General features: G+C 46.3%; 1 protein-coding gene across 1 annotated transcript in view; it reads left to right on the top strand.

Moving 5' to 3' along the window:
* Positions 1-10,423: 10,423 nt before the first annotated feature.
* The window catches only part of MLXIPL (MLX interacting protein like), a 389,368-nt gene continuing 373,831 nt past the window's right edge, over positions 10,424-25,960 (top strand). The window contains exon 1 of the mRNA XM_030185603.1: positions 10,424-10,733. Within this exon, the coding sequence (XP_030041463.1) occupies positions 10,447-10,733 (287 nt within the window). The 5' untranslated portion in view covers positions 10,424-10,446. The remainder of the gene's footprint in view (positions 10,734-25,960) is intronic.

Below are 25,960 nucleotides of genomic sequence, written 5' to 3'. Positions count from 1 at the left end.
AGCAGTGGATCTTAATTTTTTTTGTTACATTTGTACCCCGCGCTTTCCCACTCGTGGCAGGCTCAATGCGGCTTACATGGGGCAATGGAGGGTTAAGTGGCTTATGGAATTTTCCTTTAGAAAGCTATCCAAACCTTTGTAAAACCCCGCTAAGCTGCTTTTACTACATTCATTGGCAACGAATTCCAGAGTTTAATTACACGTTGAGTGAAGAAATATATTTTCTCTGATTTTGTTTTAAATTTACTACTTTGTAAAATTTTGGATATTGTGAAAGATCTGTGCCGTTCTGCCTTGGAGACTCCAGCTATGGACCAGTATTCATGCCCAGCCTCATAGCCCCATTGTAATCCACAGGGCCTGACTTCAGGTAATCAAGACTCCAAAAGAAACCAGCAAGTTTTTATTTCCTTGGGGTGCACAGTTCAGCAGTTCCAAACAAAACAGGAATCCAAAACACAGCCCCACTGTTTTCCCTTCTCAGGGGCATAAGCACAGCAGAGTAAAAAACAACATACTGTAAATCCCTCACTGCTTCCAAAACTCAGTTTGTTCCACCTTAAACAGTCCTACAGCTCAGTGGTCCCCTCCCCCCTCTGGGGGGAGAGGTCTGCAGACTGCTACCTGTCTTCTCCCGGTGCACTGGCAAACAAAGCTTCCTTTCGCTGTGAGCAGTTCACACAGGGGGAAACAATAATCCCTCCTCAAAACAACACACTTTTTACTCTGAATAGTTCAGTAATCCACAGTTCAAAAAAACAGCCTGAACTCTCTCTGGGGAGATGCAAGGGACCCACCCTTTCTGGGTCACACCTTCAATATCACTGACCCTTCTCCCGCATGACCCTTCTTCTTTCCCCTTTCAGCCCAGCTGCCATACCAAGAGGTCACCTGCTTCCTCAGCTTTTTCCCCAGTGATTGAGCCCATGCTGCTATGTTCATTGGTTCCTCCAGGCCCTCCTCTTGCCACTCCATGGGTTCCTCGTCCCACCCACTATTCAGCTGTTCCTCCTTTTCCTGATTACTCTCTGAGGACAACTCCCTAGCCTTGTCCAGGTTCTCCCCTAGAGGCTGCTGGGGGAAATAGTTTCTGTACCAGGGTTTTCCCCGTGGCTGCTGGGTAGTGTAGTCTTTCTCCCCCCTCCATTTTCCCGAGGGGAGAAACCCTTTTCTTTTCTCTCTCTGTGGAAGTAGCAAGGGCAAGGCTCTGTTCTGTCTCCCTTTTCTCTTGACCCTCCTCACTTCTTCCTCTTCCACTTCCATTTTATCCACCCCCTCATCCTCCTCTTCACAATATATCATTCTGAATAAATGTGCACTAAGCCTACACTTGCACCAGCCACCTCACTTAAATATCATCGTCACCACCTGGCGGTTATTGTCATGATAGCTCGTTGTCTCGTCCGCTCCCATCCGGATCCAGTTCTTGACTTGCCCTCATCTTGCCTGTCTGGACCCAGTTTTAGACTAGTTCCGTGTCTTGCCTTGCCTTGAGCAGAGGGAGCAGGAACCAGCGGAGCCGACAGCCGCATGGCTGCTCTCTGCACCCCTCCAGCAGCATGCACCTGGGGCAGACTGCCCCCACCGCCCCACCCTCGATACGCCACTGCTGCCAACTCAGATTAGAGACCTGCATAGGGAGGTAATCAAGGGTCAAGAGTGGAGAACAGGAAGGTGTCACGGTCCCAGGCTTTAAACAAACAGTCTCGAACTCTGGAACAACGTGAGCCCTTGGCCTACTGTCGTCGAGCAGCAGCAGGAGGCAAAACCCCCCAAGCAGGACTGGACTAACAAGCTTGGCTGGAACCGGATGCTGGGACGGACTTGGCTTGACTGGAACAGGATTCAGGATACTGGAACAAGCTTGGCAGGAACATGATTCAAGATACTCAAGCAGGATTCAGGATTTTCAAACAAGCTAGGCCGGAACAGAAGCTGAAAGCAAACAGGGCAGAGACAAGCAGGAAGGGGACTGGAGCTGAAGACAAGCACGGCAGACTAGGCAGGACACAAAGCTGACAAACAACAGAACTATGGCTGAAGGCTTAACCTAGCACACAAACAGACCAAGAAGAACAGAAGCAGAAGTGCACACAGGCACCCTAAACAAGGAATCAAGACAGAAGTGCCCACGGGCACACAGGCTATGAACAAAGCAACAAGAAATCAAGGCAGAAGTGTCCACAGGCACACAGACTACAAACAAGGCAGAAGTCCTACACTGCACACGGACGAGACCTTTGGCATTGCAAAGGCCCTGAATGAAAGTGCACCACTTTCTTATAAACAGGACAGAGGCATAAAATACACACTGAACACCAAAGTGAGGCTTGAAACACAGAGGAAGTGGAGACCCTACAGGACAAAGACAGGAAATACACAGAACCCAAAGTGAGGCTTGAAACACATAGGAAAGAAACCCTTCAGACAGTAGCCAGCACAGCAGCTGACCATCAGGACAGAAGGTGAGTCAGAGAGGGAGTCGTGACAGAAGGTAGGTGAGGGGGTGGGGGACTAGCCAGAAACCTAAATCAACTTATTGCATACACTGGATGGATGAATGTGAGTGTTTTGGTTTGTTTTTAAAATAAAAAAACAAAATAGGGTACAAACAATAATATAAGAACCTGAAACAAGAATATTAAACCCAGTGAAAAATGTTTCATTGCACACCCTATCATCTTCCTTGCTCTTTAACCGTGTGTCTCCTCTTCTTCCTCCTCTTTTGCCCTGTCTGCCATTCCCTTCTCATTTACCCCTTCTGTCTCTTATATCATCATTGTTCCTTCCTTCTCTTATGCTCCTTTCATGTTCTACTGTCCTTTTCTTGTGAGCTCACTATCTTCTCTTTTTCTGTTCCAAAACCTCTCTTTTCGTGTCTCCTGTTTGATGACAGAAAGTAGGGAAAGGAGGATATGATAACATTCAAATATTTAACAGATTAACTCTTCCTCCCCTTCTATCTCTTGCCTTTTATCCCAGGCAACTTATTTCTCAGGCCAGTGAAGTTGCACACGGGCCCAGTCAGGCTGTGCATGTCTTCAACCAGCTGCTGCAGCTTAGCCATTCTTAGGGTTTTACAGAGCAGGGTTTGTGCCCATGTGCCCTGTCCCTGCACTTTTCCCCTCCTACCCTAGGGTGATCTGCTCTCATGGAATTGCCTAGGTCCCACCTAGCAGACTGGGTTTCAGTGCAGGAGACATCTGTAAGAGGAAGGAAATTTGGTCTACATAGTATTAGTATTTTGGGCCAAATCAGAATCTCACAGAGCTGCAAAGTTATCCAGTTCCAGGCAGTGGTGTAGCTACGGGTGAGCCTGGGTGGGCACAGGCCCACCCATTCTTGGCTCAGGCCCATCCAACAGCAGCGCCTCACTTCACTCTCTTTCTCTCCTCCATCAGCAACCTCCCCCCTCGGAATCTCCCTGGTGTACCTAAGAAGCATCCTGGTGACTGCAATAATTCATCTTTGCTGCCTGCGCCAGTCCCCGCAGGATTCGCTCTGCCACGTCTTGCCCTCGCTGATGTCACTTCCTGTTTCCTCACTGATGGGACATTGCAGAAGGAAGACCGTGGGAGGCCAGCGCAGGCAGCAAATATGAATCGCTGCGGCTGCTGGGATGCCTCTGAGGTACACTGGGGAGATTCAGAGAGATGGCAGATGCTAGTCTTTTTTTTTTTTTTTTTTTGGGGGGGGGGGGGTTGGGAAGGACAGAGGAAATGCTGAGCTAAGGGGGAGGGGGGGAGTTGGAAGGGACCACCCAAGTTAACTCTGGGCCCATCCAAAATAGTAAATCTAGTTATTCCAATGGTTCCAGGAAAGAGACTTTTTTGACAGTCCTGGGTTTGAACTAGAGAGTTGCACGGGGACAGAAATCCAACCTGTCCCCACCCGTCCCCACTGGAATCCAACCCGTCCCCATTCGTCCCCGTAGGGAATCTAACCCATTCCCGCCCGTCCCCACGGGGAATCTTACCCATCCCCGCCCGTCCCCCCAATAATTTAACCTGTCCTCACCCACAAGAATTTAACGATACATTAAAAAAAATTCCTGTCAGCTCTCTCAGTCTCTGGGTTTGAGCTACAGCACTGCAGGCAAGGAAGGAACGGAAGTTGGAACACTCTGGTGCGCACATATAAGACTTCTTTGATTCACTGGCACTGTGTGCTAAGAGATCACCACATGCACGTGCCAGTAGGTCAGTGACATCTGATGCTCATGCTTATGTCAGAGCTGAGGTCTGCACATCAGACCGGAAGCAGAGTAAATGACAGCAGATAAAAACCGGATCGGTCCATCCAGTCTGCCCAATAGTCACAATCATTATCAATTCATGATTAAATCAACAATGAATGTGATATTATGTACTTGATTATGGTCTTTCTGTGGCGTTTCTGGAACACAGACCACAGAAGTCCGCCTGGCCCTATCCTTATGTTCCAACTGCTGGAGTTGCCCTCAAAGCCCACTCCAGCCTATTCATCTTCTCATTTGTAGGACACAGACCGCAAAAGTCTGTCCAGAACTGTCCTCATGTTCCAGCCACTAAAGTTGCTGTCTAAACCCTTTCCAGCCCATTCAAAACCAGATTGCCATTTATGAGACACAGACCGTACAGGTCTCCCAGTATCGACCCTAGTTCATCACAGCCAGAGTCACCAGGTAAGTGTCTCACGCGACACATCCACACACAAGCAGCCATTTCAGTTTAGGTTTTTTATAACTTCCATTTTCTAAATAGAGATCCTCTGTGTTCACCCTATGCCTTTTTGAATTTCATCACCATTTGTATCTCTACCACCTCCTTAATGGAGGCTTTCCATATCTGTGCTGTTAAAGCAAGGAGGAGGAGGAGGAATAGGAGGAGGAGAGAGCACTCAAAGAACTTGGTATTCGGTAGGTGAGAGGCTGGCACAAGTGCAGCATACACTTCCACGGGAACCCCACAGGAACTGTACATAAGTACATAAGTACATAAGTAGTGCCATACTGGGAAAGACCAAAGGTCCATCTAGCCCAGCATCCTGTCACCGACAGTGGCCAATCCAGGTCAAGGGCACCTGGCACGCTCCCCAAACGTAAAAACATTCCAGACAAGTTATACCTAAAAATGCGGAATTTTTCCAAGTCCATTTAATAGCGGTCTATGGACTTGTCCTTTAGGAATCTATCTAACCCCTTTTTAAACTCCGTCAAGCTAACCGCCCGTACCACGTTCTCCGGCAACGAATTCCAGAGTCTAATTACACGTTGGGTGAAGAAAAATTTTCTCCGATTCGTTTTAAATTTACCACACTGTAGCTTCAACTCATGCCCTCTAGTCCTAGTATTTTTGGATAGCGTGAACAGTCGCTTCACATCCACCCGATCCATTCCACTCATTATTTTATACACTTCTATCATATCTCCCCTCAGCCGTCTCTTCTCCAAGCTGAAAAGCCCTAGCCTTCTCAGCCTCTCTTCATAGGAAAGTCGTCCCATCCCCACTATCATTTTCGTCGCCCTTCGCTGTACCTTTTCCAATTCTACTATATCTTTTTTGAGATACGGAGACCAGTACTGAACACAATACTCCAGGTGCGGTCGCACCATGGAGCGATACAACGGCATTATAACATCCGCACACCTGGACTCCATACCCTTCCTAATAACACCCAACATTCTATTCGCTTTCCTAGCCGCAGCAGCACACTGAGCAGAAGGTTTCAGCGTATCATCGACGACGACACCCAGATCCCTTTCTTGATCCGTAACTTCTAACGCGGAACCTTGCAAGACGTAGCTATAATTCGGGTTCCTCTTACCCACATGCATCACTTTGCACTTGTCAACATTGAACTTCATCTGCCACTTGCACGCCCATTCTCCCAGTCTCGCAAGGTCCTCCTGTAATCGTTCACATTCCTCCTGCGACTTGACGACCCTGAATAATTTTGTGTCATCGGCGAATTTAATTACCTCACTAGTTATTCCCATCTCTAGGTCATTTATAAATACATTAAAAAGCAACGGACCCAGCACAGACCCCTGCGGGACCCCACTAACTACCCTCCTCCACTGAGAATACTGGCCACGCAATCCTACTCTCTGCTTCCTATCTTTCAACCAGTTCTTAATCCATAATAATACCCTACCTCCGATTCCATGACTCTGCAATTTCTTCAGGAGTCTTTCGTGCGGCACTTTGTCAAACGCCTTCTGAAAATCCAGATATACAATATCAACCGGCTCCCCATTGTCCACATGTTTGCTTACCCCCTCAAAAAAAATGCATTAGATTGGTGAGGCAAGACTTCCCTTCACTAAATCCGTGCTGACTTTGTCTCATCAGTCCATGTTTTTGTATATGCTCTGCAATTTTATTCTTAAAAATAGCCTCCACCATCTTGCCCGGCACCGACGTCAGACTCACCGGTCTATAATTTCCCGGATCTCCTCTGGAACCCTTCTTAAAAATCGGAGTAACATTGGCTACCCTCCAGTCTTCCGGTACTACACTCGATTTAGGGACAGATTGCATATTTCTAACAGTAGCTCCGCAAGTTCATTTTTTAGTTCTATTAATACTCTGGGATGAATACCATCAGGTCCCGGTGATTTACTACTCTTCAGCTTGCTGAACTGACCCATTACATCCTCCAAGGTTACAGAGAATTTGTTTAGTTTCTCCGACTCCCCCGCTTCAAATATTCGTTCCCGTGCAAGTCTCTAGTCTGAACTTAATTCTAAGTAATGTGATATTTTTTTTCATATATTTATTGAAGGTATTTCAAAACATACAACAAAAAAGAAAACACAAAATCAAACAAACAATATTAAACACACCAGGGCAAATAAGCATAAATATAAGAGTAGAGATCGTAACGTGATATTTTTTATTCTTCAGTGTATACCTCAAGGAGGTTTAATTGTCAGGAGATGGTGGGAGCGTGCTTGGCCCATTATCTGGCCTGAAGCCAGTAGCCAGAGCTTGCTGCCATATTGAGTCACCTAAAACAATAGCAAATGCTTATTTGAAATAAGGACTGGCTATGTGTATCTAGGCATAGACCAATAGTTTGTTTTGTGTTGAGTGTATCAAGATGGCAGCTATAAGTGATGCCGTCTCCTGTCAATTAAACCTCCTTAGTCTACCTAATGAAATCAGTGCTGCAAGTACCAGAATGCAACAGGGCAGACATCCAAGACTGGCCTAAAATCTCCTGCCTAACTTGCTAGTTCTGCCAGTCACTCTTCTGGGCTGTAGCATAACGAGATATTTTTTACTTCTAAGCAGGGGCGTATCTACGTGGGGCCACAGGGGCCTGGGCCCCCACAGATTTCGCCCTGGATCCCCCTACCATCGACCCTCTCCACCTCCCCCCCCCTCCCGCACGCCCGCCACCAACCCGTCGCCGATCTTTGCTGGCGGGGGACCCCAAGCCCCTGCCAGCCGAAGTCCTCTCTTCCATGCAGGATGCAAGTTGCAACACTTCCTGTTCTTCTGAGTCTGACGTCCTGCACGTACAACGTGCAGGACGTCAGACTCAGAATTTGGAACTCAGTCTGACATCCTGCGCATTGTACGTGCAGGACGTCAGACTCAGAAGAACAGGAAGCATTGCAACTTGCAGCCTGCATGGAAGAGAGGACCTCGGCTGGCGGGGGGTTGGGGTCCCCCGCCAGCAAAGGTAAGTGAGAGCAGCGGGGGAGGGTTGGCGGCGGCGGGAGGGGGTGGAGAGTGTCATTGGTAGCGAGGGGGGGTCTGGCAGTGGCGGGGGGGTGTCCGGAAATGGCGGGGGGGGGGGATCGGTGGTGCCGGGGGCGGGGCTAAAATGTGCCCCCTCCCTCTGGCTCTGGACCCCCCTACCACCAGAGTCCAGATACGCCCCTGCTTCTAAGGCAAGTTTCACAAATTATGCCTTGATATTAATGTTTCTGTGACAAACTGAATCCCATTCTGCCCTTCCAGGTCTGCACCTGGACAATGGCCTCACTTGCCCCTGTCCTGTTATCACCACTGGCAGAATTCCCCTGATTTTGCAGAATGTTGCATAGATTTTGGCATGGAGGGGCATTATCTGCTTGCCACAACCAAATGGAAGAGATGGTATCAGCTGTGTAGGCAGTAAAAAAAAAACAAAAAGAAGGTGATGCCAACTGAATTGGAGGGCTGAAAGGAGCCTGGAGGAGGTGCAATTGTACTGGTTATACTTGGTATAAAGTGGAGGCAGGTTTTGGTTGAATTGGGCTATTTTGGCAACAAGAAAGCGAAATCAGTGACTGCTGCATTGGTCCCTGTTAATAGGAGCCGACTCTGTGGGTGCTGTGGGTGCTTGAGCACCCCCAATATTGAGAAAATTCCTTGTATGTGTCCAGGGAGGGGTTATTTCCATTGGGCTTAGCACCCCCAATAATTACGAAAAGTTGGCTCCTATGTAGGGACCCTGTGAACTAAGATGCAGCCTAGGGCAGTCACAGCTTTAGAGATGTCAGGATCAGGGGCGTAGCTACGGGTGGGCCTGGATGGGCCCAGGCCCACCCAATTTAGCCTCAGGCCCGCCCGCCCACCCACCCAGAGTCCGAGTCCATCCCCGTCCGTCCGTCCGTATCTTCGAATCCTCGCCCGCAGCGGTGAACTGGCGGGCAGGCGCTATGCTCAAGTAGTAAAAACAGCAAGCCGGCAGGTTTGAGTTCGTCCTTCGCTTCCCTGCCTTCTCTGCGTCCCGCCCGCCTGAAAGGAAATGACATCACAGGAAGGCGGGACGCAGAGAAGGCAGGGAAGCGAAGGACGAACTCAAACCAAACAAAAAGAAGGTGATGCCAACTGAATTGGAGGGCTGAAAGGAGCCTGGAGGAGGTGCAATTGTACTGGTTATACTTGGTATAAAGTGGAGGCAGGTTTTGGTTGAATTGGGCTATTTTGGCAACAAGAAAGCGAAATCAGTGACTGCTGCATTGGTCCCTGTTAATAGGAGCCGACTCTGTGGGTGCTTGAGCACCCCCAATATTGAGAAAATTCCTTGTATGTGTCCAGGGAGGGGTTATTTCCATTGGGCTTAGCACCCCCAATAATTACGAAAAGTTGGCTCCTATGTCCCTGTGAACTAAGATGCAGCCTAGGGCAGTCACAGCTTTAGAGATGTCAGGATTAGTGTCTGATGGGCAGGGCCGCTCTTAGCAAGTGCGGGGCCCTATGCAGACCAATTTGGTGGGGCCCCATCCTAGCCCCGCCTACCCTAGCTCCGCCCCCACCCTAGCTCCACCCCATTGATAAGATTATTCCATTTTTAGAACATTTTTTTATTTACGAAATTTCAAATAAAGACAAATGAAGCTAAACTTGTACAAAAAAAACTGATTGAAATAAAAAGCACAATGCTATCATGAAACCTCACCTCCCCAGAAATTATTCAGTTCAAGTCCACTACAATTAGTAGCGGGCCCAAGCCGGGGGGTGGATGCCGCGCTGGTGGTGGCGGGAGCGGAGTGGCCAAGCCGCGGGAATGGGGATCATCTCAGGTGACTAAGGCGAGCAGCGGCGGAGGTCGGAGTGGAGGCACGAGCGAGGCAGAGTTGAGGCGCTGCGCGGGGCCCCCTTAGGCGCGGGGCCCTATGCGGTCGCCTTGGTCGCCTCTGCCTAAGACCGGCCCTGCTGATGGGGATCCCATTGCACTGAGTCGGAGAGCAAAAGTGTTCATCCTCCTGTGTGTGAAAGGAGATAGTGGGTTTGGGTGAAGGGATAGAAAGAGTGAGAGAAGGGAACGGGGAGGGAGGGGAGGGGAAAGACGAGGTCCACTGACGTTTGATTACAGTACTCCTTGGGGAATTCTGTGCCAAAAAAAAAAATAGTCAAGGACAATGATTATATTAACACAACGTAGAGAAATGTCATTTTAGGCACAGAAGTTCACAGGGGTTACTGAGTACTAAGCTAGGCTACCTATCACCCACCCTTTCAGCATTTTGCCACTGCATCTGCAGTAGCCTAAAGGCTCAAAATATCATGCAAATAGGTGTCAGCTACAGTATAATTTATGCAAGAGATTAGCGTTCTGCAAATTGGCATGGAGCTCTTGGGGCACTTCAGGTTACTTCCTCAGGCTCAGCTGTTTATGTAGACCTGGTTGAGGCTGAATGAATAATTATGCAAATTGAAATTAATTATTTCTAAACCCACCCTTATCCAGGCAAGTGAGGTTCAGTGGGTGGGCTCTCTGCGCTTGACACTCGAGCCGGATCGGGTTTCTAATGAGGCGTGGTGGGCGGGGTCTGCACCTGACAGGCTGGCTCTGGGGGAGGGGCTGCATAAGTTATGCAGATGAGGAGTGGTAGGCAGGCTCTGGGGGCGTTGGAGGGGAGGTGGCTGGTAGAGGCTGCATATATTATGCAGATAACGTTTAGTGGGCGGGGTTAGTGTTTCTGACAGCCTGCCTGGCACTGGGCGCAGATCGCTCAAGTTCCCTATGGCTGGGGTGCAGGCGATCGCTTTGTCCGGGCGTTTTACACGCGCAGTGGGGGGTTCGGACTCGGGTACGGACTCAGACAGTTCGCTGCCGGGCTCCGGATCGGGCTCCCGTGCAATGCCCGGCGCGCAGGTGATACACAGCGGCCACTTCATGGTGTCCTGTCCGCACAACGACCCCCGCACCCGGGGACCCGAACCCTTCAGCCAGGGTGAGAGCGGTTTTGGACCCAGGAACATCGACCCCACCCTGACCCGCCTCTTCGAGTGCATGAGCCTGGCTTACAGGTGAGCGAGAAGGGGGAGAGGGACCCGGGGGACAGGTGAGCGAGGTGAGGAAGAAGCGACGTGGTGCAGGGACAGAGAGGAGTGTGAGCCAGGGGATAGGAGGGCGAGGGGAACAGAGGGGCAACGAAGTGAGGGAGGAGGAGAGAGAATATGAGAGGAGGGAGGAGGAGGGTGAGTGAAAGGACTAGGGGAAGGGGGGGGGGGGGCAGAGGGATGTGCATGTTTTTTTTTTTACCTTAATCTCTAAATGGGAACTAGTCCTGTTAATCAACTTGTCTGGATGTATGTATGAGCCAGTGAAGGGGACAGGTGACTTGGATGGAGGGAAGTGAGGGAACAGGTGGGTGTGAACTAGGGTATAGAGGGGACAATGACTGGGAAAACATTTCGAATTTTTAAATAGTTTCCTTACAAATATAGTAGGATACATTATGTGAACTCCAATTATCTGGCCTGGACAGCTTCCATTTTTTAAAATGTAATCTCTGTATTATAGTTAACGCGTTATGCCTGATATATAGTGAATAAAATTATAACATCACAAATAGTTTGGTATTTCCCCCCCCCCCCCCCCCCATTTATTACTGAAAACAAAAAAATGCTCAACATGTAACTTTCAAGTGTGGTCTCTTTTCAAAAAGGATGTCCGATCATCCGGATTTTCTATTATCCAAGCTGCTCTCTGCAGAGATTAGTCTGGATAATCTGTGTCCTACTGCTGCCGTAGAACTCCCTAATATTACTGTGTTGAAAAGAAAGTGTGTTGCACTGACTATTTCAATTGTGGTATGTGGCAGATTGCCTGTGTATTTAAGTGTGAAGGTCATGCAAAGATACAAAATCAGTGCACGGGTAGACACACATGGGGAGAGGGAGGGGGGTTTGTTGCAACCAATTTACCACATGCCTCTGTCTTGTGCACTACTTGGCTTATTAGTAGGTTACAGAATTGTTGGTTTTATTTCGAAACATAGAATATGACGGCAAATAAGGACAGTCGGACCCAATTTCATTTCTAGTGCAGTGGCATAGATCCCACTCGATCAGACGGACCTCTCACTGCTTTTCAGCTAAGGATCTTCTGTGCTTATCCTAAGCTTTCTTGACTCGTGTTACTGTTTCTTGGTCACCTCTACTTGGAAATGGTGCCAAGCTTCCAACACCCTTTCTAGGAGGGAGATGCGCTGTAGGAAACAGCAAATCTAAATTATCGACTGATGCTCCACGTTAACAGCACACAAGTTATATGCACGCTGTTGGTGTTGAGCATTGGACATTAAGGGTATGTTTACTAAGGTGCGTTAGAGTTTTAAAATCACCTGTACATTTAAGGCATGTTAAACGCTAACATGCCTATACATTTCTATGGGCACATTAGCGTTTAATGTGTGTAAAATATTTACATGTGTTAAAAACACTAACGCGCCCATAGCGCCGCTTAGTAAACATAGGCGTAAAGGAGTGGTAGGCATAGCTCTTGTGCGCATGTTCAGTAGAGGGTATGGCTGTGGTCTCTGGAGCTCCGAACAATAAGGCAGAAGCAGTACACAAGGGCAAAGTAAATAAATAATAATTAAAAAAAAAAAAAAACACCCTGCAGAGAGTTGCATCTGAAGCCTCTTGCTATGGTAGAAGTTTGGAAGTTTTTTTTTATTTTTTATTGTTCCACGAAAACTTTTTGACAGTATTGTTATGTGTGGGACACACACAAACACACATAATAAATGCACATGGCACATTTCCCACACATGTGCAGATTAAAAAATGCTAACAGATTGCTCCACTGAAAAGTCACCATCATGCAACAGCAGCTCCAGACCTGCTAGAACATTTTGAACATTAAAGGTAGGCGCTCCTTTCTGTGCATCGCATGGAATGCTCATTTTAATACTAATAAGCTCATTGTAATACATTTCCATAGGATTATCGGTATCTGCAACCACAAATGGTAAAAGCAACATAGAACCTCTTTGTGCATTAGACGCTGAATAACGTGCATGCTAGACTGGCTAAATCAAACGTTACAAGCATGATAAGCTTTGAACATCGGGGCCTGGGAGGAAATGTTTTCTGAGGTTGCTTGGAGCTTTACACTCTGACCACTTCTTAAATCTTGAGCATTCCTTTATATCTTGGAGGTAGTTGAATGTCTCCACCATAATCCTGCCTAAACTTACAGGGCCTCTACTGTAGATCATGGTCTTTCTTTGGTATTTCTGGGACATAGACCTTAGAAGTCCACCCAGCTCTGTCCTTACATTCCGACAACTGGAATTGCTGTCGAAGCCCACTTCAGCCTATAGTAAAAATCTGCCCAGCACTGTCCTTGGGTTCCAGCCACTGAAATGGCTGTCAAAGTCTCTTCCAGTCCATCCTAAACTGGATTGCTCTATATGGGACACAGACCATACAAGCTTGCCCAGCACCAGCCTTAGTTCATCACAACCAGAGTTGCCACATCCACACATATGTAGCCATTTAAGTTTAGGTTTCTTTGGTTTGTTTTTTTATACCATTCATTTTCTAATTAGAGATTCTCTGTGTTCATCCCACACCTTTTTGAATTTATTTATTACTAGTAAAAAAGGCCCGTTTCTGACACAAATGAAACAGGCGCTAGCTAGCAAGGTTTTCCTCGGGGTGTGTATGTTTTAGAGAGTGTATGTGAGAGTGACTGTGTGTGACAGAGAGAGTGAATGTGCGAGTGTGTGTGAGAGAGAGTGAGTCTGGGTGCGAGTGTGTCTGTGAGAGAGAGTGTGTGTGTGTGTGAGAATGAGAGTGTGTGCAAGTGCGTATGTGAGACACAGTGTGAGAGAGAGTGTGTTTTACACAGATACAGTGTGTGCGAGAGTGTGTGTGAGACACAGACTCTCTGTGAGACTGAGTGTATGAGACCAGGAGAGTGTGTGAGTGACTGTGTGACACAGAGAGTGAATGTGATACAGTGTGAGAGACAGTGTGTGTGAGAGAGAGAGTGTGTGTGACAGAGATACCTCCCCCCCTCTCTGGTGTCAGCCCCCCCTCTCTCTCTGGTGTCTGAGCATTACTATGCAGGACGCTGAGCTCTGGCTGTGCTTCAAGGAACTGACCAATCCTATTTAATAGAATGCACCTCCAACATTCTGAAGCCGAGAAACCTCGTGTGGTTGGTCACTTCTGCTTGTGATGAACCCAGAAGTATGTGATGTCAATTCAGAAGATGGATACAGAGAGCAGGAATGCCTTAGCCATGCAGTCAGCTTCAGAATGTTGGAGGTGTGTTTTATTATATAGGATTTATTTACCGCCTTTTTGAAGGGATTCACTCAAGGCAGTGTACAGTAAGAATAGATCAAACATGAGCAATAGGCAATTACAGCAGTAAAAATATTCGAACAACAATACAAAGTATGGCATGGTATACTACTTACAATTACAACACAATACGTAATAGAACATTATAATTGGTAATGAGGGGTAAGGCGAAGTTGTAACATATAGATGAGTAAGAAAGTAGGAAGAATTAGAAAGTAAGGTGATTGATTTGAAGAAAGTTGCACGTGAGGTCAGAGAGATGGTTAAATATTATCTCAGCTAGGGTAGGAGTGGATAAACATGTCCTGCTGCAGTATGTGCAGCCCAAGTCAATCCTTGTGTGTGTGAGTGAGACTAACAAGTTAGTAACTTCTTCCATTAAAGGCTTGGTTGAAGAGCCAAGCTTTCACCTGCTTCCTGAAGTAGAGATAGTCTTGTGTTAAGTGAAGCCTTTCAGGCAATGCATTCCAGAGTGTGGGAGCTACTCCGGAGAAGGCTTGCTTGCGGGTATCACATCGTGTAATCTCTTTTGGAGAGGGTGTAGTTAGTGAAAGTCCTTGGGAGGACCTTAGTGTCCTTGGCGGTGTGTGGAGGATCATCCTAATGGTCAGATACTCAGGGCCTTGAAGATCAGACATAGTTTTAAATTTAGCCCTGTATTAATTTGTCACTGTTTTTGTCTCTACCACCTCCCTCGTAAGGGCATTCCAGGCATTGATCACCATCTCTGTAAAAAAGAATTTCCTGACTTTACTCCTGAGTCTACCACCCCACAATCTCAGCTCATGTCCTCTAGTTTTACCATTTCCCCTTCTCTGGAAAAGATTTGTTTCTATATTAATACCTTTCAAGTATTCAAGCATCTGTATTACAGTGGGGGAAATAAGTATTTGATCCCTTGCTGATTTTGTAAGTTTGCCCACTGACAAAGACATGAGCAGCCCATAATTGAAGGGTAGGTTATTGGTAACAGTGAGAGATAGCACATCACAAATTAAATCCGGAAAATCACATTGTGGAAAGTATATGAATTTATTTGCATTCTGCAGAGGGAAATAAGTATTTAATCCCTCTGGCAAACAAGACCTAATACTTGGTGGCAAAACCCTTGTTGGCAAGCACAGCGGTCAGACGTCTTCTGTAGTTGATGATGAGGTTTGCACACATGTCAGGAGGAATTTTGGTCCACTCCTCTTTGCAGATCATCTCTAAATCATTAAGAGTTCTGGGCTGTCGCTTGGCAACTCGCAGCTTCAGCTCCCTCCATAAGTTTTCAATGGGATTAAGGTCTGGTGACTGGCTAGGCCACTCCATGACCCTAATGTGCTTCTTCCTGAGCCACTCCTTTGTTGCCTTGGCTGTATGTTTTGGGTCATTGTCGTGCTGGAAGACCCAGCCACGACCCATTTTTAAGGCCCTGGCGGAGGGAAGGAGGTTGTCACTCAGAATTGTACGGTACATGGCCCCATCCATTCTCCCATTGATGCGGTGAAGTAGTCCTGTGCCCTTAGCAGAGAAACACCCCCAAAACATAACATTTCCACCTCCATGCTTGACAGTGGGGACGGTGTTCTTTGGGTCATAGGCAGCATTTCTCTTCCTCCAAACACGGCGAGTTGAGTTCATGCCAAAGAGCTCAATTTTTGTCTCATCTGACCACAGCACCTTCTCCCAATCACTCTCGGCATCATCCAGGTGTTCACTGGCAAACTTCAGACGGGCCGTCACATGTGCCTTCCGGAGCAGGGGGACCTTGCGGGCACTGCAGGATTGCAATCCGCTATGTCGTAATGTGTTACCAATGGTTTTCGTGGTGACAGTGGTCCCAGCTGCCTTGAGATCATTGACAAGTTCCCCCCTTGTAGTTGTAGGCTGATTTCTAACCTTCCTCATGATCAAGGATACCCCACGAGGTGAGATTTTGCGTGGAGCCCCAGATCTTTGTCGATTGACAGTCATTTTGTACTTCTTCCATTTTCTTACTATGGCACCAACAGTTGTCTCCTTCTCGCCCAGCGTCTTACTGATGGTTTTGTAGCCCATTCCAGCCTTGTGCAGGTGTATGATCTTGTCCCTGACATCCTTAGACAGCTCCTTGCTCTTGGCCATTTTGTAGAGGTTAGAGTCTGACTGATTCACTGAGTCTGTGGACAGGTGTCTTTCATACAGGTGACCATTGCCGACAGCTGTCTGTCATGCAGGTAACGAGTTGATTTGGAGCATCTACCTGGTCTGTAGGGGCCAGATCTCTTACTGGTTGGTGGGGGATCAAATACTTATTTCCCTCTGCAGAATGCAAATAATTCATATACTTTCTACAATGTGATTTTCCGGATTTAATTTGTGATGTGCTATCTCTCACTGTTACCAATAACCTACCCTTCAATTATGGGCTGCTCATGTCTTTGTCAGTGGGCAAACTTACAAAATCAGCAAGGGATCAAATACTTATTTCCCCCACTGTATATCTCCCCTGTCCCTCCTCTTCCACTCTCTTTTCTTACATCTTTTGGCGCAAACCCCATACCATTTTTGTTGCCTTCTCTGGACCACTTCTAGTCTTTTTACATCCTTAGCAAGATACGACCTCCAAAACTGAACACAATACTCTAGGTGGGACCTCACCGATGACTTGTACTGGGGCATCAACACCTCCTTTCTTCTGCTGGTTATGCCTCTCTCGAAGCAGCCTAGCAACCTTCTTGCTATGGCCTCCGCCTTGTCACACTGTTTTGGTACTTTAAGATCCTCAGATACCATCACCCCAAGGTCCCTCTCCCCGTCTGTGTATATCAGCCTGTCACCTCCTAGGACATACTGCTCCCTTGGATTTCTTCTCCCCAAATGCATCACTCTGCACTTCTTTGTATTACATTTTAACTGCCAAACATTAGACCATTCTTCTAACTTTTGCAGATCCTTTTTCATGTTTTCCACTTGCTCCGGGGTGTCCACTCTATTACAAATCTTGGTATCATCTGTAAAAAGTCAAACCTTACCTTGTAACCTTTCGACTATGTCGCTCACAAATATATTGAACAGAATCAGTCTCAGGGTCGATCCATGAGGCACTCCACTACTCACCTTTTCTTCCTCCAATTAAATTCTATTAACCATCACCCTCTGGTGTCTGTCTGTCAACAGTTTCTACGTGTTTTACATTTTACAAAAAAACAGTATAAGTACAACAAAACTTAACTTTGGTGTTCACAACTGTACTGTGCAAGCCTTTATCATCCTACAGATCATTCTTTTCTGAAAAATGTTTCAATATGTTTAGGTACAATTCCTCTCCCCACCTCCCCGGAAATACAGTATCCCTTGGTGTTTCAGCCCACAGATATTTAGAAGGTTGTGAAACTTTTTATTGCATCAACAGAGGAATGATCCAAAGATGATGCTTGATAGAATGTATTTGCTATTCAAGTTGGGAAAACTTGGTTTCAGATTTAAAATGTATTTATTTATTTAGCACATTTATATCCCACTTTTTCCCACAGTTTTGCAGGCACAAAGTGGCTTACAATGTATTGATGAGGCTAACGCCAGACCAGTTGTTATACAATTACAATCAAATTAGATAGGATAGAAGGAACAGGATAAAAAAAAGGGAAAGGTTAAAAATCTCATTTGCTTGTTATAATGGGTATCTAATTTAACTAAAACACAGGTAATATGGCATTACGTAGGTTACCGACGTCAGACAGGGGTGGGCCCAGGAGGAGAGAGACGCGCGACCGAAGCTGTGCAAAGACAGGCATCAGCTTTTCTTCTTGCCCGTGCAGCGCCTTCGGACAGAGAAGAGAGGTGCTGCATGGGCCCGGTAACAGGGAGGGGGGCCCGGTGGAGGGGGGGGGAATGGCGGCGACGACCCCAAGAGGGGGTGGGGCACAGGGCGGAGGATGTCGGGAGGCGGAGCTGAGGGGAGACAGAGTAGTGAGGAAGGGAGGGGGGCCGGGGCTGTGCGAAAACAGGGTTGAAAGATCTTGCAAAGAGTGGCATGAAGTTCTGGGGACCATTTCTTCCTCCTGCCCCTGGATTTATTGCCATGAAAATAAAACCTAAAAGGAAGCATGTCGACTTTTCTACACATATGGAATAACAAAACCAAACTTATGTGCAAAGACTTCTCTTTGTTACCTCTGGATTTCTCTTCCATGGGGACATTTTGAAAGCTTATTTAGGAAATATTTTTGAACTCCTTGGGGTTTGTAGAGGCTTCTGTTTATGGATTGTGCCTTTCAGTTTCCTTTTGACCAATCACAGCGCTATTAGCTCTGCTACTGCGCTGGGATTGGCTCACAGTTTGTTTGTTTTTTCACTTTACAATTTTTCCTGGCACAGAGCTGTCCTAACGAGAGGTCCAGATCTCTCGTTAGATTTCCTGCCTTTTTCCTGCGTAAAGGCAATCGGAAAAGGTTAGTGCATCTCGTTTCAATGGGGTTTTCACACTAATTGCTCATCTCCATTCCGTTTTCGTTAGCTGCTAGCTTCCTCGGTAAAAGCCCTTTGATGCATGCAACGGATCAAATTTTCCTCGTTGGAGGGTCATTAAAGGCTCATTAAGCTTTAGTGCATCTGCCTCTTAGGGTTTCTGCTGTGACGCATTCACAGCCCCATGGGGTGGTATAATGTGGCTCCAGATAGCCAAACTCAGAAGCACATGTGTTAGGTTCTGGACAGAACCATGTCTGTTTAGCCCAAATCTTCATCGTCTCTGCTGTTAGTTTCTCTGTCTGTGAGCAGTATACACATAATCTGAGAGCCTTCCAAATACAATTAACAGCATTTAAAATGTTGTAAAAATGTTGTAGCTTTGGAAAGTATAAAACCCTTTAGCCATTCCTATAATGTGTAGAAATTAACATTGCACTTTATCTAGCTCTAGGTATAATTAGACGTGCAGTGACACAGAGAAGGACTTGCATACAGAGATGGTATGACTTTCTTACAGCATTCATTCTTCCCAGACACCCTTCCAGCTCTGTCCAAAGGTTTGACTAACATAAATGAAAAAATCTTTAAGCTTGTTTGCAACACATTTCCCAATAGAAATATAATCTGGTCTGGACAAGAGGCAGTCTGGCCTCCATGAACCTTCTTCTGCATCCTGAATTGCAAGGCGTAAGAATTGGTTTGGTTTAACTAATTGTAGAACTAGAAATCCTACCAACCTAAGCAGTTAGCTATAATGCATATGTCTTACAACAAAATGTCTTCTACTAGATCAAGGGCAATATAGCTAGCAGTCCCTGTCCTAACCCCATCCCTGTGTGTTTGAACAGCACATCTACTGTACTTCAGGTTTAACAAACTCTACCAAACTAACCAGTACTACATTTGAAGGAGTGAACAAACATGTGGATAAAGGCAGGGGTGTGCTGGTAAATTTTTAACAACAGGCTCTTTCTCCGGACGTAGCCAGCTCTGCATTTGGAAGGGCCAGGGGTGGCCGGGGGGGGGGGGGGGAAGAGCAACACTTGCCTCTCTCTCCTCCCTCCATTTGTGCGGGCACGCTAGGCATACCTTTGCTGGCAGCCAATAAATGGACTGCCACCACTCCCAACATCTTGCTCTGAGCAGCATGCTGGAACTTCTTTCACATGCTGGAGAAGTCCCAGCCTGCTGCTCAGAGCTGGAAACAAAGAGCGGGGAGCAGCAGTAGTCTATTTACTTGGCTTGCAGGGCTCAGCATCCCCACCAGCAAAGTAAAAGATAATTCAGCAGGGGGCCCAAGCCCACATTTTGGGAGCCAGTTGTTAAAGTAGCCATGGAGGGCCCTACTTTAACAACCGGCTCCCAAAATTCTTAAAAACTTAACAACCGGCTCTTGCGAGCCTGTGAGAGCCTGCTCCAGCACACCACTGGATAAAGGTGAAACACTCAATATTGTATATATGGATTTTCAAAAGACATTTGACAAAGTACCTCATGAAAGACTCCTGAGGAAATTAAAAAGTCACGGGGTAGGAGGTAGTGTCCTATTGCGGATTATGAACTGGTTAAAAGATAGAAAACAGAGAGTAGGGTTAATTGGTCAGTATTCTCAATGGAGAAGGGTAGTTAGTGGGGTTCCCCAGGGGTCTGTGCTGGGACCGCTGCTTTTTAACATATTTATAAATGATCTAGAGATGGGAATAAATAGTGAGGTAATTAAATTTGCTGGTGACGCAAAGTTATTCAAAGTTGTTAAATCATACGAGGATTGTGAAAAATTGCAAGAGGACCTTACGAGACTGGGTGTTTAATGTGAGCAAGTGCAAAGTGATGCGTGTGGGAAAGAGGAACCCAAACTATAGTTACAAGATGCAAGGTTCCACATTAGGAGTTACTGCCCAGGAAAAGGATCTAGGTGTTATCGTTGATGCTCAGTGTGCAGCGGCAGCTAAAAAAGCAAATAGAATGTTAGGTATTATTAGGAAAGGAATTGAAAACAAAAATGAGAATGTTATAATGCCTTTATATTGCTCAATGGTTCAATACTGTGTGCAATTCTGGTCACTGCTTCTAAAAAAAGATATAGTGGAATAAGAAAATATACAGAGAAGGGTGAAGAGAATGATAAAGGGGATGGGACGACTTCCCTATGAGGATAGGCTAAAGCAGCTATGGCTCTTCAGCTTGGAGAAGAGACGGCTGAGGGGAGATATGATAGAAGTCTATAAAATAATGAATGGAATGGAACAGGTAGACGAGAATCGCTTGTTTACTCCTTCCAAAAATGCTACTAAGTACCAAATTTAAAACAAATCAGATAAAATATTTCTTATACCGTGTAATTAAAATCTGGAATTTGTTGCCAGAGAATGTGGCAAAAGTAGTTAGCTTAGCAGGGTTTAAAAAAAAAGGTTTGGATAATTTCCCAAAAGAAAGGTATAACCAACAAAAGAAAGGAGTTGTTGATGCCCCTCTACAAGTCATTGCTGGGGCCCCACTTGTGTTCAGTTTTGGAGGCCGTATCTTGCCAAGGATGTAAAAAGAAATGGTTCCAAGAAAATCTACAAAAATGGTATGGAATTTGCATTGCAAGACATACGAATAGAGACTTGCTGGCCTGAACATGTATACCCTGGGGGAAAGGAGAAACAGGGGTGATATGATACAGATGTTCAAATATTTGAAAGGTATTAATCCTCAATCAAACTTTTTCCTGAGATGGGAAGGTGGTAGAATTAGAGGACATGAATTGAGGTTCAAAGAGAGCCAACTCAGGAATAATGTCAGGAAGTATTTTTTCACCAAGAAGGTGGGTAGATACCTGGAATGCCCTCCCACAGGTCGTGGTGGAGATAACATTTTTATTTTTGTTACATTTGTACCCCATGCTTTCCCACTCATGGCAGGCTCAATGCGGCTTACATGGGGCAATGGAGGGTTAAGTGACTTGCCCAGAGTCACAAGGAGCTGCCTGTGCCTGAAGTGGGAATTGAACTCAATTCCCCAGGACCAAAGTCCACCACCCTAACCACTAGGCCACTCCTCCACTGTTGCTACTATTTGAGATTCTACATGGAATGTTGCTATTCCACTAGCAACATTCCATGTAGAAGTCGGCCCTTGCAGATCACCAATGTGGCTGCGCAGGCTTCTGCTTCTGTGAGTCTGACGTCCTGCGCAGGACATCAGACTCACAGAAACAGAAGCCTGTGCAGCCTTCTACATGGAATGTTGCTAGTGGAATAGCAACATTCCATGTAGAATCTCCAATAGTAGCAACATTCCATGTAGAATCTCCAATAGTATCTATTTTATTTTTGTTACATTTGTACCCCACGCTTTCCCACTCATGGCAGGCTCAATGCGGCTTACATGGGGCAATGGAGGTTTAAGTGACTTGCCCAGAGTCACAAGGAGCTGCCTGTGCCTGAGGTGGGAATCGAACTCAGTTCCTCAGGACCAAAAACCACTAGGCCACTCCTCCACTATTGCTACTATTTGAGATTGTACATGGAATGTTGCTATTCCACTAGAAGTCGGCCCTTGCAGATCACCAATGTGGCCGCGCAGGCTTCTGCTTCTGCTTCTGTGAGTCTGACGTCCTGCACGTATGTGCAGGACGTCAGACTCACAGAAACAGAAGCCTGCGCAGCCTTCTACATGGAATGTTGCTAGTGGAATAGCAACATTCCATGTAGAATCTCCAATAGTATCTATTTTATTTTTGTTATATTTGTACCCTGTGCTTTCCCACTCATGGCAGGCTCAATGCGGCTTACATGGGGCAATGGAGGGTTAAGTGACTTGCCCAGAGTTACATGGAGTTGCCTGTGCCTGAAGTGGGAATCAAACTCAGTTCCTCAGGACCAAAGTCCACCACCCTAACCACTAGGCCACTCCTCCACTGTTGCTACTATTGGAGATTCTACATGGAATGTTGCTATTCCACTGGCAACATTCCATGTAGAAGTCGGCCCTTGCAGATCACCAATGTGGCCGCGCAGGCTTCTGCTTCTGTGAGTCTGACGTCCTGCACGTACGTGCAGGACGTCAGACTCACAGAAACGGAAGCCTGCGCAGCCTTCTACATGGAATGTTGCTAGTGGAATAGCAACATTCCATGTAGAATCTCCAATAGTATCTATTTTATTTTTGTTACATTTGTACCCAGCGCTTTCCCACTCATGGCAGGCTCAATGCGGCTTACATGGGGCAATGGAGGGTTAAGTGACTTGCCCAGAGTCACAAGGAGCTGCCTGTGCCTGAGGTGGGAATCGAACTCAGTTCCTCAGGACCAAAAACCACTAGGCCACTCCTCCACTGTTGCTACTATTTGAGATTGTACATGGAATGTTGCTATTCCACTAGAAGTCGGCCCTTGCAGATCACCAATGTGGCCGCGCAGGCTTCTGCATGGAATGTTGCTAGTGGAATAGCAACATTCCATGTAGAATCTCCAATAGTATCTATTTTATTTTTGTTACATTTGTACCCAGCGCTTTCCCACTCATGGCAGGCTCAATGCGGCTTACATGGGGCAATGGAGGGTTAAGTGACTTGCCCAGAGTCACAAGGAGCTGCCTGTGCCTGAGGTGGGAATCGAACTCAGTTCCTCAGGACCAAAGTCCACCACCCTAACCACTAGGCCACTCCTCCACTGTTGCTACTATTTGAGATTCTACATGGAATGTTGCTATTCCACTAGCAACATTCCATGTAGAAGTCGGCCCTTGCAGATCACCAATGTGGCCGCGCAGGCTTCTGCTTCTGTGAGTCTGACGTCCTGCACGTACGTGCAGGACGTCAGACTCACAGAAACAGAAGCCTGTGCAGCCTTCTACATGGAATGTTGCTAGTGGAATAGCAACATTCCATGTAGAATCTCCAATAGTATCTATTTTATTTTTGTTACATTTGTACCCTGCGCTTTCCCACTCATGGCAGGCTCAATGCGGCTTACATGGGGCAATGGAGGGTTAAGTGACTTGCCCAGAGTCACAAGGAGCTGCCTGTGCCTGAGGTGGGAATCGAACTCAGTTCCTCAGGACCAAAACCACTAGGCCACTCCTCCACTGTTGCTACTATTTGAGATTGTACATGGAATGTTGCTATTCCACTAGAAGTCGGCCCTTGCAGATCACCAATGTGGCCGCGCAGGCTTCTGCATGGAATGTTGCTAGTGGAATAGCAACATTCCATGTAGAATCTCCAATAGTATCTATTTTATTTTTGTTACATTTGTACCCAGCGCTTTCCCACTCATGGCAGGCTCAATGCGGCTTACATGGGGCAATGGAGGGTTAAGTGACTTGCCCAGAGTCACAAGGAGCTGCCTGTGCCTGAGGTGGGAATCGAACTCAGTTCCTCAGGACCAAAGTCCACCACCCTAACCACTAGGCCACTCCTCCACTCATGGTAATGGAATTCAAAAATACGTGGGAGAAACACAAAGGAGAATTCTGTTTAGAAGGAATGGATCCACAGAAGTTTAGTGGAGATTGGGTGGCCACATTGGCAATTGGGAAGCAAAGCCAATGTTGGGCAGACTTCTACTGTCTATGCCCTGTGCTTGTGTTTTTGGTTTTTCTTCTTTCCAATCCCACCAGATGTTGGAAAGAAATTATACATAAGTAACCTATGGATTAAAACAAATTTTATTACCTGGGAGGCTGGGTTGTGTCAGTGTAGAGTGTCAGGCTGCTGCTGTGTGTTGTGGACAGAAGCATCAGAGGCAAAAAGTATTTGTGCAAGTGTGGGTACAACAGAGCCGGAGTGCCACGTAGAGGCTGGCTGGAAGTAAAGCAGCCCTTTTAGTGAGGGAGCTGGCTATTGGAGCTGGGTGTTGAGACACTGATCCTCCGCTTACGCATGCACGAGAGTGTACTTGTACATGTGTAGAGTGGGTATCGGATGGAGCAAAGGCCCAGAGAAGCAGTGGGAAGAGTGCCTTTGTAATATTTGACAAGCTTGATCTGACAGTGTGCTGCTGGGAATATGATATGAGTGGAGGAGTGTGGTAGCCGTGTTAGTCCACTCTTAAGGTTATCAATAGAAATCAAACAAAATAAAACATGGAAAAGAAAATAAGACGATACCTTTTTTATTGGACATAACTTAATACATTTCTTGATTAGCTTTCGAAGGTTGCCCTTCTTCGTCAGATCGGAAATAAGCAAATGTGCTAGCTGACAGTGTATATAAGTGAAAACATTCAAGCATTACTATGACAGTAAAATAGATACTATTGGAGATTCTACGTGGAATGTTGCTACTATTGGAGATTCTACATGGAATGTTGCTATTCCACTAGCAACATTCCATGTAGAAGGCTGCGCAGGCTTCTGTTTCTGTGAGTCTGACGTCCTGCACGTACGTGCAGGACGTCAGACTCACAGAAGCAGAAGCCTGCGCGGCCACATTGGTGATCTGCAAGGGCCGACTTCTACATGGAATGTTGCTACTATTGGAGATTCTACATGGAATGTTGCTATTCCACTAGCAACATTCTATGTAGAAGCCTGCGTGGCCACATTGGTGATCCGCAAGGGCCGATTTCTACATGGAATGTTGCTAGTGGAATAGCAACATTCCATGTAGAATCTATAGAAATCAAACAAAATAAAACATGGAAAAGAAAATAAGATGATACCTTTTTTATTGGACATAACTTAATACATTTCTTGATTAGCTTTCGAAGGTTGCCCTTCTTCCTCAGATCGGAAATAAGCAAATGTGCTAGCTGACAGTGTATATAAGTGAAAACATTCAAGCATTACTATGACAGTAAAATAGATACTATTGGAGATTCTACGTGGAATGTTGCTACTATTGGAGATTCTACATGGAATGTTGCTATTCCACTAGCAACATTCCATGTAGAAGGCTGCGCAGGCTTCTGTTTCTGTGAGTCTGACGTTCTGCACGTACGTGCAGGACGTCAGACTCACAGAAGCAGAAGCCTGCGCGGCCACATTGGTGATCTGCAAGGGCCGACTTCTACATGGAATGTTGCTACTATTGGAGATTCTACATGGAATGTTGCTATTCCACTAGCAACATTCTATGTAGAAGCCTGCGCGGCCACATTGGTGATCCGCAAGGGCCGATTTCTACATGGAATGTTGCTAGTGGAATAGCAACATTCCATGTAGAATCTATAGAAATCAAACAAAATAAAACATGGAAAAGAAAATAAGATGATACCTTTTTTATTGGACATAACTTAATACATTTCTTGATTAGCTTTCGAAGGTTGCCCTTCTTCGTCAGATCGGAAATAAGCAAATGTGCTAGCTGACAGTGTATATAAGTGAAAACCTTCAAGCATTACTATGACAGTCTGACAGGGTGGGAGGATGGGGGTGGGTCGGAGGTATGCATGGGGACATCAAAGCATATCATTGATATTCTAACAGGATGGGTGTGGATAGGTGAGGGGTGGGGTGATCAACAGAGACATACAGCTTTATGGTTTATGTTTCAATCATTTTTATTAA

This window comes from Microcaecilia unicolor, chromosome 13 (assembly GCF_901765095.1).
Source record: "Microcaecilia unicolor chromosome 13, aMicUni1.1, whole genome shotgun sequence".
NCBI lineage: Eukaryota > Metazoa > Chordata > Amphibia > Gymnophiona > Siphonopidae > Microcaecilia > Microcaecilia unicolor.
This window is presented reverse-complemented; position numbering and strand designations above follow the sequence as displayed.